Consider the following 13,474-nt stretch of genomic DNA (forward strand, 5'->3'; position numbering starts at 1 on the left):
ATGTACGGCCTTTAAAAGGTTATTCTGTTTGTCCAATTACTGTTCATTGCCAAAGGAAGTCTTGTTATTAAAGCTGCGTATTCGGGGTACTGTAGCACAGAAAAGATGTGTTTTTAGTGCGTGAGAAGCATCAGTTTGTGAGTTCTGTGACAGCCAATCCAAACTATCCGTAGCAGTGGATTTTATGTACATGGTAGCAGTCGTTGGTTTCTTCTTCAGGGTGCATTAATGACCGTTCAGTATTTCAGGAAATTATTATTTTCTCTCTTGCCCAGAGTTAGATGGATGGACAAAGATCAGGGCTGCATGGTAATATACAACCCTGATTCCCAAAAAGTTGGGACACTGTTTAATAACACAATGCATCAAATTCAGAATTCAGTGTGTGTATTTACATAAAAATATATTGTCTTTGTACAATGGATACAACATGATTAGCAAATGATGTATTATTCTGTTTTATTTACATTTTAGACAATGTCCAAATTTTTCTGGAATCGGGGAAGCTGGAAGCTTCAGCTCGCAGGCAGTTAGCGTAGCTTAGCATAAAGACTGGAAGCTGGGGGAGGCTTCCCTTGCCCGGCAGCTGGATTCTCACAATATCACAGGAGAATTGGGGATTGCAAGGTCACAAATCCATCTTGCCAAGCTCCAAGTAATATGTGTGAGTCAGTGCTCTCTGAGGTGCTACTGGCAGCTACAACACAGAGAGGTGGCTGTTCTTCCAAAATGACAATGTTGGCTCCAACAGCATTAATTACAGGTGCATCTCAATGAATTAGAATATCAAAGAAAAGTTTATTTCTGTCAGTAATTCGATTCAAAAAGTGGAAATGATACATTGTATAGATCCATTATACACAGAATGAAACATTTCATGCCTTAATTTTTTTAATTTCTTCTAATTATAATGATTATGGCTTACACTTAATGAAAACTTATGTAATTCAGTGTCTCAAAAACATTTAAATATTACAAAAGACCAATTATAAAAAGTATGTTTAATATGGAAATGTTGGCCTCTGAAAAGTATGTCCATCTATATGACTCAATACTTGGTTGGGGCTATTTGACTTGAACTACTTTAAATTGACTTTTCCATCTTAATCAAATTTATTGAGATGCACCTGTATATCAGAACTGGAGAGTAGGGCTGGACGATATGGACCAAAAGTCATACCCCGATATATTTAGACTGAATATCGATATACGATGTATGTGCCGATATTTTCATCGCAAAGTGAGAGCAAATGTTCAGTCAATGTCAAAGCCAAATATGACATGTTACAAGTAGTTTTATTGAAACTTTTTGTTAAGTGAACATAATTACTGTATAACAACGGGAGTACCTTTTTTTTTTTCAAATCAAAGCTCCATAAAGTGCACATTTAAATGAAAAGATATCTTAAATACAAATAGCCTATGAAATACAATAGGCCAATCTTTTTCTGAAATAAATATATTTATATGAGAAAAGAATTACGAACATTACAGAAGAACTAAATATGAAAAACCCTAGTAAGGGCAGCATTTGTATATAAAGAAAGAAAAAAAATGGAACTATATCGATATATGCGATATGGTCTAATTCCATATCACATTTTGAAAAATATCGATATATCGCCCAGCCCTACTGGAGAATATTTCTTCATTAAAAGAAGAGCAGAGAATAGCACTGTAGTCTTTTGCTTTTTTCCTGAGATCTTTCAGCGCAGACAGTGGTTCATCTAATCACCTGTCAGGTATTTGTTTAATGTGTTTAATTGTGTATAACAAACCATCTGGCAGAGTCAGGTTAGGAGGAAGCAGGTTAGTTCACAAATATGCTTTAAAACACTTCTAAAAGTGTAGAAATAACCGTTGTGGTTTTACAGGTGCATGGCATGAGTCTCTGCCAGTTCAGTAAAGCAATTTCTAGTTTTTACTTAAATGTTTGCAAATTAAACAAAAAAACACTAACAGTTTTTTTAGAGGTGATTGTAAGCAGATTCTGTGACTATTGTAGATAGCCAGGCTATGTTTCCAGTCCGTATGCTAAGCTAAGCTGTTAGCTTGCTGGCCAAAGCTTCATATTAAACAGACAGATATGGAAGGTATCAATCTTCTCATCTCACATTTGGAAAGAGAGAGAATAAGTGTATTTGTATTGAAACTATTTCTTTGAGAGGGAGGAGTCGTCATGTTGGATTAGTTTCAACAGTGTGTGTTTGAGTGATTGCCACAAAAACTTTTTGAAAACTTTTTTTGGCACTGTTTCATGTTTACTCCTCCAACATGACGCTATGTCCTTCTCATGTTACGCTACCTACTTATCAAATATTCTGTGATGAGCTCTTTGTTTCTAAAAAGGCTGCAAGTTTCTCTCAGCTTTAATGTACTTTTTGTGAATTAACTTGTAAGGGGTTTAAATCATTTCGGTACAGCACACCTTGGTGCAGGTGATTTCATCGATCGGCTCCAGAATGAGATAGAAGGACAATTTAAATGAATAAGATGACACTAAACAAACACATGTTCAAAATTCAGAAGTCCTGCTGTGGTAAGATTAGAAATGCCAACGTGAACAGTTGAAAGAATCATACCACACGTTTAATCTGTGACTTTTTATCCATCTGACTTCAGAGCAGTTTGTTTATATATACTGCTCGTAATGAAGACTGCGGTTTCACATATAGAAGTGGGCTTGTAAGTCAGGTGCCCATTTTAAAGGGGTGGGGCTGTCGTCACATTTTCCGAATACTTAAACAGATTATTCTTGTTGCAGGCGTAAATGTGTTCAAGATGTCTTTTATAATATTTGTCTATTTTGTCTGTATTTTAAAAAATAAAATAAAATACCCGCTATCAGCCCCATTGCTTTTTTTGTCTTAAATGTATGTTTGAACATAGAGATCAACCAGTTATTTTCCTTCTTAACTTTAATCCATCAGTATTATTTTGCTCAGCACACAGCAGCTGTTAAAAAACAAGTCAGACTTTTTATCTTCATTAATGCTCAAGTTCAATAAAGTTTTTTTTAAGCAAAGATGATATATAATGCAGCAGCAGCAGTAGCAGTACAATCACAAGAGACAGTGAGACAACATTATGAATGGCCTATTTCACAAATGACTGTTGTAGATTATATTATTGACAGCATTGGTTAAGTTCTTGCAAGTAAAATTTGAAAGTGAATCCAGGGCAGAGGCATCAACCTCGGCCTCTCACAGGGTCAGGTGCTCCTGTCTTCCAGGGATAACGACGGTACCGTAGTGACCATCCATCCTGTTGGAAGGCTGGAGTTCAACAGTAGCACCTGCCGGGTTGTTGTGATCACTCACCTGGTAGAGGGAGCACAAATACCTTGATTAACTCAGCAAAAGTTGGCTTTTTTTTTTTTTTCACTTTTAATGTCTTCAGTACATAGTGCCCTTCCAGGAGCAATATTTTGACCTTTTTTTTATCTAATTGCAACCTCTGTGACTTTGAGTGATTTCGACAGTAATCTAAAAGCTCCTCTACCTTTAAATATACAGATTTAATCTTGTTTCATCTTAAGAACGCAGCAAGATGGCGGCGCGCATAATTAAATGTAGGCCGTTTTATCTCCCGCGGGAGTTCTCTGCAGTAATGGTCATCGCCGTTTACATACCACCAGATGCTAATGCTAACACTGCTTTAGGCATTCTACACGGCACTATCAGCAAACAACAGAGCAAACACCCTGATGCTGCCCACATTGTAATCGGGGACTTCAACCATGCAGATCTTAAACTGGTCCTCCCCAAGTTCACACAACACATTAAATGTGCTACAAGGGGAGTTAAAACATTAGATAAAGCCTATTCTAACATCAGTAAAGGTTTCAGGTCCACACCATTACCACACTTAGGACAGTCAGATCACCTGTCCATACTACTCACCCCAGCATATACCCCCCTCAGAAGAAAAACACAAGCCACCTCAAAGACTGTAAAGACTTGGCCTGAGGGAGCCTCATCACAGCTGCAGGATTGCTTCGAAAGAACCAACTGGGACATCTTCGAGGATGAGGACCTGGAGGCTTTCACCACCACGGTACTCTCCTACATCAACAGCTGCACTGACAACGTGACAGTCAGCAAACAAGTACGGATGTTCCCCAACCAAAAGCCCTGGTGCACAGGAGTGGTCCGCACTCTCCTCAAAGAACGCAACGCAGCCTTCAGGTCTGGTGACAGGGCACTTTACAGCACTGCAAGAGCCAGTCTGAAGAAAGGCATCAGAGATGCCAAAGCAGCTCACAAGAGGAGGATTGAGGACCACTTCAACAACAACAACCCACGAAGGGCGTGGCAGGGCATCCAGCAGATTACTAACTAGAGGCAACAGGAGCACCGCTGCAGAGGGGGACACTTCACTGGCAGAGAAACTCAACTGCTTCTTTGCCCGCTTCGAGGTGAGCACCACCAATGTCGAGGTCATCACACCCTCTCCTGTCTACAACACCAGCTATACGCTCACTGTGCAGGAGCATGAGGTGAGGCGGATGCTCAGTGGAGTAAATCCTAGAAAAGCTGCCGGTCCAGACGGGGTCACAGGGAGGATACTGAAAGTCTGTGCGTCACAGCTCTCGGCTATCTTCATTAGACTCTTCAACCTGTCTCTGTCCAAAGCCATCGTCCTGCCATGCCTCAAATCTGCTACAATAATTCCCCTACCCAAAAAAACTACCATAAGCAGCTTAAATGACTACCGCCCAGTGGCACTCACACCAGTAATCACCAAGTGCTTCGAGCGGCTGATCCAGCAGCACATCCTAGCCAGCCTCCCACCAACCTTTGATCCACACAAGTATGCATATAGAGCAGGAAGATCTACAGAAGATGCCATCAGCACTGCTCTCCACAGTGCACTGTCCCACCTAGAACACCAGGGGAGCTATGTGAGGATGCTCTTTGTAGACTTCAGCTCTGCATTTAACACCATAATTCCGGGGAGACTTGTCACCAAACTCACCAACCTGGGAATCTCCTCATCCATCTGCCAATGGATTATGGAGTTCCTGACCAACTGACCTCAAACAGTGAGAATAGGCCAACACATCTCATCCCAACTCACACTCAGCACTGGCTCCCCCCAGGGCTGTGTTTTGAGTCCCCTGCTGTATTCTCTCTACACCTACGACTGCACCCCCACCCACCCTACCAACACCATCGTCAAGTATGCGGACGACACAACCATTGTTGGTCTCATCTCAGGGGGAGACGAGGCTGACTATCGGGAGGAAGTCTGCAGACTGGTGGGTTGGTGTAAGGACAACAATCTCATCCTCAACACTTCCAAAACAAAAGAAATAATCATGGACTTTCGAAGGAAAAAGACAGACATAGAGCCGCTCCACATTAACGGGGAATGTGTGGAGAGGGTCCCTGTCTTTAAGTTCCTGGGTACACACATCACAGAGAACCTTTCTTGGACTACCAACACCCACCACATGGTCAAGAAGGCCCAGCAGCGACTCCACTTCCTGAGAATACTCAGGAAACACCACTTGGAGGAGAAACTGCTGGTGTCATTCTACCGCTGCTCCATTGAAAGCGTGCTGGCCTACTGCATTTCCACCTGGTATACCAGCTGCTCAGCAGCGGACAAGAAGGCCTTACAAAGGATCATCAATACCGCCCAAAAAATCACCGGCTGTGCCCTGCCTTCCCTGCAGGACATTTTCAGTTCCCGCTGTCTCACCAGATCTGCAAACATTGTGAAAGACCCCTCACACCCAGGTCATCATATGTTTGTACTGCTGCCATCCGGAAAACGTTTCATGTCCATCAAATCACACACAAACAGATTCAAAAACAGTTTTTACCCCACCGCAATACGGACACTGAACACTTCCAGCCACACTCACACACTCAGAGACTGAGCCCCTCTGAGTGTCGGACTGTATGCACTTTTCTCATTCAAAACATGCACTAGAAAATGTATGTGAATTTCTGTGGAATATGGGAGGGTAGAGAGGGGGGCTGTCTGTGAATGTCTGTGAATAGCTGGACAAGTATGTTTTATTTTGTCTTGTATTATGTTAGAACTCTATTTGCCTTTATTTATCCATTTTTAATTTATAAGCACCAAGAGGACTGCCATCCAATTTCGTTGTATTTTTTGTGCAATGAAAATAAAGAATTCTATTCTATTCTATTCTATTCTATTCTAAGTACTTGGAAATCTCACGTGAAAGAGGAATTGTTCATATCAGCTTGTAAAAAGATGAATGTTAGTAAGCAGTATTTGCAAAGCATGCATAGATAATAATGTATGAGTCTGTCCTTCTGTCCAAACACCGCTGATTGATGACTGTAATGGTTCATAATTTTGTAATAAACCAGTTTTAATGATTGCTTTCTATCTTTACTGGTAACTCCTCACTTCTCCAGCCAGTAGGGGTCACAAGTCATCAATAACTGCTTCAGTTAAATTGCAAAGAAATTTCCAGCAATCTGCTGAACTGAAAGTTAGTCGTACTGAAGGCGAGGCCTGTCCTGTGTTGGAGAACAAAAGGGCTGTTTCCACTACCGGGCAATACCCAGAGTGAGGCAGGTCTCGCTCGCCGAAACGCCTCTAAATTGAATACGAGCAGTCCGGAGCCGGCTTTTGTCAGAACTGTTTCGTCCTTGTCAAAGAGCAGGGTCTTTTTTCTCCCCTGAAAACAGCCTGGTTACTGATTGGATAGATCGCTAAGCGGATGTGACGTAGTACTCTACATGACAACAACACGCCATTTGTAAAAGCCGGCGAAACAGTGTTCTCAACTTATTGACTTTGTTGCTAAATTTAGCGACTTTTCAGACCCCCTTGTTCATATTTTTCAAGAAAGCGACTGGAGACAAATCCAGCGACTCCTTTTTACTCTTCTTAAGGAGCGGCTAACGAGCCGGAGGCCGGCTTGTTAAAAAGACTCTTCTCCGAATGTTTTAACACCCTAATTAGCTATTAATTAATTTGCAATTTGTCAATGCTTTGTACTGTGTGGGAAGTGATTTCTTGCCTACATGAGACGTTAGCGGCAATTAGCTACAGTTAGCTCTGTAGCAGTACAGTGTGTATGTGCTGCTGCTACAGGAGGTGTTCACTTAGCGATCTCTGTTTGTTTACAACAAGCACCGGACACAGTTAGCGATGCCGTTAATTCACAATCACAATGTTTAAGATAAACGAAGACTGCATAATTAGCCATGCTGCTTTCAGCTGCTGACGTTGTGCAAAGTTAGCGACGGCGAAAACCATACGTCACCTCCAGAGTCTCTAAATCCCTCTGGGGGCTAACTTGTAATGGAGACACGCAGAGTGAGCGGACTGTTGAGAGGGTGTGGCCTGAGACTTTCCTGATGGACACTTTTCCCCTAGTCGAAACACGGCTAAAGGGATCCAGAATGCTTGATTCAAAATGCTGCTGCGTTTTCGAATCAAGTCAGTTGAATATGCACAAATGCACAAAATTCATCTGTGGCATATATGTGGGTCCCAACAGTTTTTTATGTATTTTCAAAAACAATAATGTGTTTTAACAGCAATAAAGTTAGGATAAATTGTGGATTTTCCTGTGCTTGCAACCCAGAGTTTTCGAACTTGACCCATCATAGTCAGAGATAGTTTGGCCTCTGCTGCAAATTTCTAGAACATTTTTAATCAGTGTTGGAATTCTACCACAGGTGAATTTTGGGTTCATTTGTGGACTTTAACATTTGTGGACTAAATGAGACATTTTCCTGAGCCAACTAACAAAATGGCAGAACCTCCATTTTGTCCCCTCTCAAGAACTTCAGTTCCCAGAATGCACTGCATTTACGACACCTTCAAGGTGTCGTGTCATTGGTCAAGGCACTCTTGACACCACAGGAGGTCCACTGGCCTGCTATAAAGGAGACAGTTCTCCCTTCCTCCTGCCTCTCTCTCCAACACTCCTGCTTGGGGAAGCAGATCCAGAGGCCTGGATCCACCAGCCCTACCCCCTCACCCCCCGCAGAGTCCTGCTGAAGTGAGACCTCTTCTCTTCTGAGACTTCAAGCTTCAAGAATCTCCTTTCCATAAGGAATTCTGAACAACTGCAACTCTGACCTTCTCTGCACACCAAAGTTGCATTAATGAACACAAAGTTCATTGCATCTGTCAGAGAAAGCTCTAATACAACAACAAGGACAACCAGCAACTTAAATTCGCAAGACGGCAAATTATTGAACTCAACTTCCTTCCTTCCACGCCTGCCACTAAAAAGTATCTCCCCCTTTTCAATTGGATTCGTGAGTAATGTAACTGGGCTTAGATAAGAAATCAGCAAGGACTTTAGCAACAAGGATTTGACCTGTGATTAATGATTTGGTTTATATGTGTGTTTTAAGTATATTTATGTGATATTCGTGTTACAATCAAAGTTGTATGTTAATCTTGCTTAATACAGACAGTCAGTCTTATATGCAACTAACTATACTAACCTTTGACCTGCTCACACACTGATTAAATTAACTGGAGCTAAACACAGCTCACCCTGCCACATGACCAGGGTAAGGCCTAGTCACCTCTTCCCAGCTGGAGATTTACGACTCATTGTTTGAGGAGTGGCAACCCCCCTCACACACACACACACACACACACACACACACACACGTTTCCCTCTCTTTTGTAATGTAGTTCTCTATTTTATAGATGTGTGCTTTTATTTGCTTTACTTGTTTAGAATAAATACCTTTTGATTACGAATGCTGTGTGTCTATTTGATGTCTATTTGATGTTGTACATTATGAACGATATGCTAACCTCTGCTGTGACAAGAATTCACGATTCCTTCAACCACTATTAAATATTAATATGGTAATTTGATTATAATTATATTCATCATTAATAATCAGTGTTCCAAATTGATAATTTAATAACTTTATGAGACTGATTTAGGTGAATTGGCTATATTTTTCTGTTCTTACAGATGGTGCCCCTTTACGAGCTGACTTAGAGTAAATCAAGTCATATCATTTCCTATAATTAATAATTATTTATGATAATTATTAATAATTCTTATAGCCATCTAACCACACTTTTGAACCGTGAGATCCACACAAGTGTTGCTCAAGTTCATCCCTACGTATTTGGTATCCTTATGGTAGGGATAGCATTTATGATAACGCCCTTTTTTTAATATATTTGACGCCCTGTGCAAGGTCATCATTTATTCATAAAAGAGCCATCCTTAATCCCCAACATTTTTGGTGATCCTTGATGAAGGCCATTGGTATCTGTATACAGATACCCCAAACATATTATACGCCCCGTTGCGTAATTACAACATCAGTCTCTGGTTATCCTCGACTCTACAGAATTGAAGAAGTATTCACTTTCCTGGTTGTTGCTTGTTTACACAAATAAATGTCCCTGTCCTTGTACTTGCAAATAGCTGTTACTTATATACAACTAGTGTCCAAATACAAATTAGTTACTTGTGTGCCATGTTACAGCAGTCATGTAATGAACCGGTTTAAAATATTTTTGTTCATTCCCATAAAAGTTGCTCCTCTCTCGTCGAGCTGGTTGAGAGCTAAGCGTGAGAGAATTTTAAAATTTCTTACATATATTTTGAACCTACCTTAGGAATTGCTGGTTTCCTCACCAGCTCGGTACCCATGAACCTCGACTTCACAGAGTGTTAAGTGTGTTTTTTTACCAGGTAGAACCACAGTCACATAACGTCCCTGCACAGGTGTGAAAGAGAGAGTGAATGACTCCCCTGCAGGGATTGCAGTAATGACACCAACCCTGAAAGAGAGACAGAAAAAGAGAAATGAGCTCATCTGTGATGTTAAGTATCTAGTGGGGGGTTGTCAGTGATGCAGACTGTCGTGTCAGGCTTAAAGTAACTGAGCTGACTGGACTGAGGTCTAAGGTAAGTTGTGGTTATGGATATTGAACAGTAGATATGAAAATAAGCAATTACATTTCTCTGGAAATAATAAATGTACAAAATTGTACCTCTAGCTGTCAACTGTTTCATATTTATCATAATATATAAATTAATGTTAACATGTACTCACAGTGGGTTGGTGATACCATTGTCATTCAAAGAGCTGCCAATGTGAACCTCTGCCCCGTTGATCCTTTCTGGACAGCAGTCTCCTCTGTTGGTGATGGTGACGTAGGAGATTGTGTAGAGCTCCAGTAGGTCCAGTCTCCACCAGGGGTTGGTTTGTAACGCAGAACTGCTGCATGATCCGTGATGGTGAGTCGAGTCAAGGTTTCCATCGATGGCATTGGAAGCAGATGAAAAAGCATCTTTGTAGCGTATTGACTGAGTTGCTTTGCCACGCAAGGCCACATTTTCTGTGAAAGAAATACACACAATCCTTAGCTTCCAGCTGAATGTTGGCTAGTTTAGCCTTCCTCGTCTACAGCAGAGATGAGGAGCGGGGTATTTTTCACACACACATTTTTTTTCAAACTTGTAGTCTTTAGCTGTGAATGTTGTCGTTTAACTCTCAGCAACTCTAACCTGTACATAATCCATTGTTTGCATACAGTTGATTATTAAATGACAGTGTGTTTTAAGGAAATGTATGCAACCATCTCTGATGTTGTTTTATAGTTAACACATGATTATAGATATTTTCACATTAATCTTACCATAGGCTGAGCAGGTCCCCAAGAGCAGCAGCAAAAGAAAAAACACACTGTGTTTCATTTTTCTGCTGAAGACAGACGAGAGAGAGATTCATTTTTAATAAAAATCAAAATATTCCTATCTCTTTTTTTGCGATTAGCAAAATTATTGTCTTATTGGCTATCCTCACTCAGAGCATACATGTGATTGATCATGAGCTGCATATAAGACTTATTCCAACACTTCTGAGTCTGAGTAAAACGCACCAACTGTCTGGAGGTTCAGTTGAGGAAAACAATACTATGGGCAACAAAGGAATAACTTTAGTTTATTCTAGAGAATCATAGGAACAACATAAACTATATTTGTAATTTTGTAAATACTGGAAACCTACAGAATGTGGATAACAAAACTTGTAATAATGAGGGACATATCAGTCGGTCATGAGGAACTGGAGCCGATCCCATCTGACATTGGGCAAGAGGCGAGCTCCACTCAGGACAGGTCTGCCCCGTACCAGGCACTGAGTATTTACATATTATTGAATAAAACTTATTGATCCTTTCCTCTGAAATGCTATGTTGTAACTGTTCCCCTTGGCCATTTAAGTACCAGTAGTAATTGTATTAGGACCTTATAAATTACACTGTACCTCACAGACTGTATTTCACTCCCATGGTGACTCTAAAGAGTGCTTTAAGTGTAGTTTATGAAGATAAAAATACATGAAGTTGTACAAGGAATTGGTTTCAAACAAGAGGCAATAATAAAATAATTCCAAAAATGGAAAAGTTATATGTTTCAGTTGAAACATATTGACCTTGCTGTTTTTACTTTAAATATGCCTGAAAGAATTGGCACATTGCATTGTTATATTCTGTTTTTCATGTTTTAGACACATAAAATATATTTAAAATATAATAAGAGGGATGAGATATTTAAATAATTCTATTGAAATTAAAGCACTGGCAGAAACCTATACCTACAAGTGAATGAAAATAGAGAAGAAATTAAGTTCTTACCCCTTAGTCCCTGGAGAGTTACTGTGTCTTGTTGATTCGGCTTTTAGTTGTAGCAGCAGCTTCTTCTTCTGACAGTGTGAACTCTTGAGTCTGGGGATGAAAATGCTTAAACTGAGCTATATAATGTCCATCTGTGGATACGATTATGATGAAGATCAAGTTATTTTAAGGACACTATCCAATCACATCACCTTATGGGAGTGTATTTCCATGCACTCCTCCTCAGGTGATCTTGGTTTTAATGGCCATTTAAGGACACATTATGAAACAGACCTGGTGAGAAACTGACTTTGCTGTAGCAGGAAATAACATTCACATGTACAGGATGAACAAGATGCGTGCACATGCTCAGGTATGCAGGGTGTGTCCCTCAGATGTTTGTTTGATGCATGAAAATGAACGTGTTATTCCTCTAAATGCCTGGAAGTGTTCTATTTAGAACAAAGAAAGGAGGTCAAAGGCAAGCAAGCCATTACCAAGAGAACAAAATATGCACAAGACTTACAATATAAAATAAGCAGGACGAAAGACTAGGGTGAGCTGTTCAATCATTTTTCAATTACTGTATTTTGTCAATGGGATTGTTTTCTGGTAACTTTCCTCATTAAAGTCCTGCACAAGGCTGTGTTTCAAGTACTCTTGTTGTTGTCCAATTAAAGATTTTCTACAATATTATCAAATCATAATATAATATTTCCATGCACTCCTCCAATGGTGATCTAGGTTTCGATGGCCAACTAGGTTTTGAAACAACCTTGCTGTAGCAGGAAGTAAAATTCTCACTGAGACAGGATATACGAGATGCTGCACTCTCTCTGCATTCTCAGGTATACAGGGTGAGTCCCTGAGATAATCTGTTGACCAATGGGTGTTGCCCCTAAGTCTATGGGCTGAAATATGTGCCACCAGAAACTGAATTTGAATTATTTATATTTGAATTTGAATTGCTTAACTTGAATAATTGCATTAAAAAACAGAATTTGAATCACATAATTTGATTTTGTATTGTTCAATTTGAATCATTGCATTGAAAAACTGAATCTGAATTGTAATTTGAAATTTAATTTATTAGTTTGGAATTGAACATTCAGTTCTCACAATTCAAATTCAGTTTGCAAAATTCAATTTCAATTTTCTGCCACGAACATCCGGGTAGTTGAGGCAGAGCAATCGAGCACAGATACACTCGCCACTAAACAGAAGAAGAAATTAGACTGTCTTGGCCATGGATGAGGCTGGGACTAATACCGTTATGGAAGTTTACAATGTATTACTTCATTATCATTAACCGCTTATCCGCATTCGGGACGCGGAGGCTGGAGCAGATCCCAGCTGACATTGGGCGGGAGGCGGGGTTCACCTGGACAGGTCTCCAGACTATCACAGGGCTGACACATAGAGAGACAGGTCTATCGGATATGGCTCTGTTCAGACTGGGCCACATTATTGACTGATCTGACAGGTTGCTATAGTAACGGCGTCAGAGTGTCTGACGTCGTAACGGTGTCAGACGTCATATAATTGGGACAGCGACAACAACAACAACAACAAACATGACGGAGGCAGGTCACCTCAGTATATTGGCCTTATCACTGTCCAGTAGAGGTGCAGAACATCTTAGACGCACCAGGGGAGAAACCGGGCGCATGGACGCCCCCGTCGGGCCTGCATGAGTCGGGCGCGGCTGCTGGTGGACACCTCGTCTCCGCGCTGCCCGGCTACTCACGGACAGTCAGAACCGATGTGAGTGTTTGGAGCGGTTCAGACTGAGACGCATCTGTCCAAATGCGATCTTAAACTACCTCCCGAAGGTGGTTTCGATCCAATCTGCAAAAATTTCATGTGATTT

At 40.7% G+C, this 13,474-nt stretch overlaps 1 protein-coding gene across 1 annotated transcript; it reads right to left on the reverse strand.

Annotated features, from left to right (window-relative positions):
• Positions 1 to 2,764: 2,764 nt before the first annotated feature.
• LOC131976072 (fucolectin-like) lies at positions 2,765 to 13,231 on the reverse strand. Its single transcript, XM_059338967.1, has 6 exons — positions 13,197 to 13,231; positions 11,626 to 11,715; positions 10,627 to 10,691; positions 10,041 to 10,326; positions 9,596 to 9,765; positions 2,765 to 3,320 (listed from the first exon to the last, which is right to left on the reverse strand). Exons 3-5 carry the CDS (start codon positions 10,682 to 10,684, stop codon positions 9,597 to 9,599), a joined length of 513 nt encoding a protein of 170 aa, XP_059194950.1. The 5' UTR covers positions 10,685 to 10,691; positions 11,626 to 11,715; positions 13,197 to 13,231; the 3' UTR covers positions 2,765 to 3,320; position 9,596.
• Between the last annotated feature and the right edge of the window lie 243 nt (positions 13,232 to 13,474).

This window comes from Centropristis striata, chromosome 8 (assembly GCF_030273125.1).
Source record: "Centropristis striata isolate RG_2023a ecotype Rhode Island chromosome 8, C.striata_1.0, whole genome shotgun sequence".
In the NCBI taxonomy this organism is placed as follows: domain Eukaryota; kingdom Metazoa; phylum Chordata; class Actinopteri; order Perciformes; family Serranidae; genus Centropristis; species Centropristis striata.

Excerpts from the sequence above, each read along its gene's own strand:
- LOC131976072 (XM_059338967.1), bottom strand. The coding sequence starts at position 10,684 with ATGAAACACAGTGTGTTTTTTCTTTTGCTGCTGCTCTTGGGGACCTGC. Across the intron at positions 10,327-10,626 it reads GGGGACCTGCTCAGCCTATG|AAAATGTGGCCTTGCGTGGC; the intron begins GTAAGATTAATG and ends TTTCTTTCACAG. Across the intron at positions 9,766-10,040 it reads AATGGTATCACCAACCCACT|GGTTGGTGTCATTACTGCAA; the intron begins GTGAGTACATGT and ends TCTCTCTTTCAG.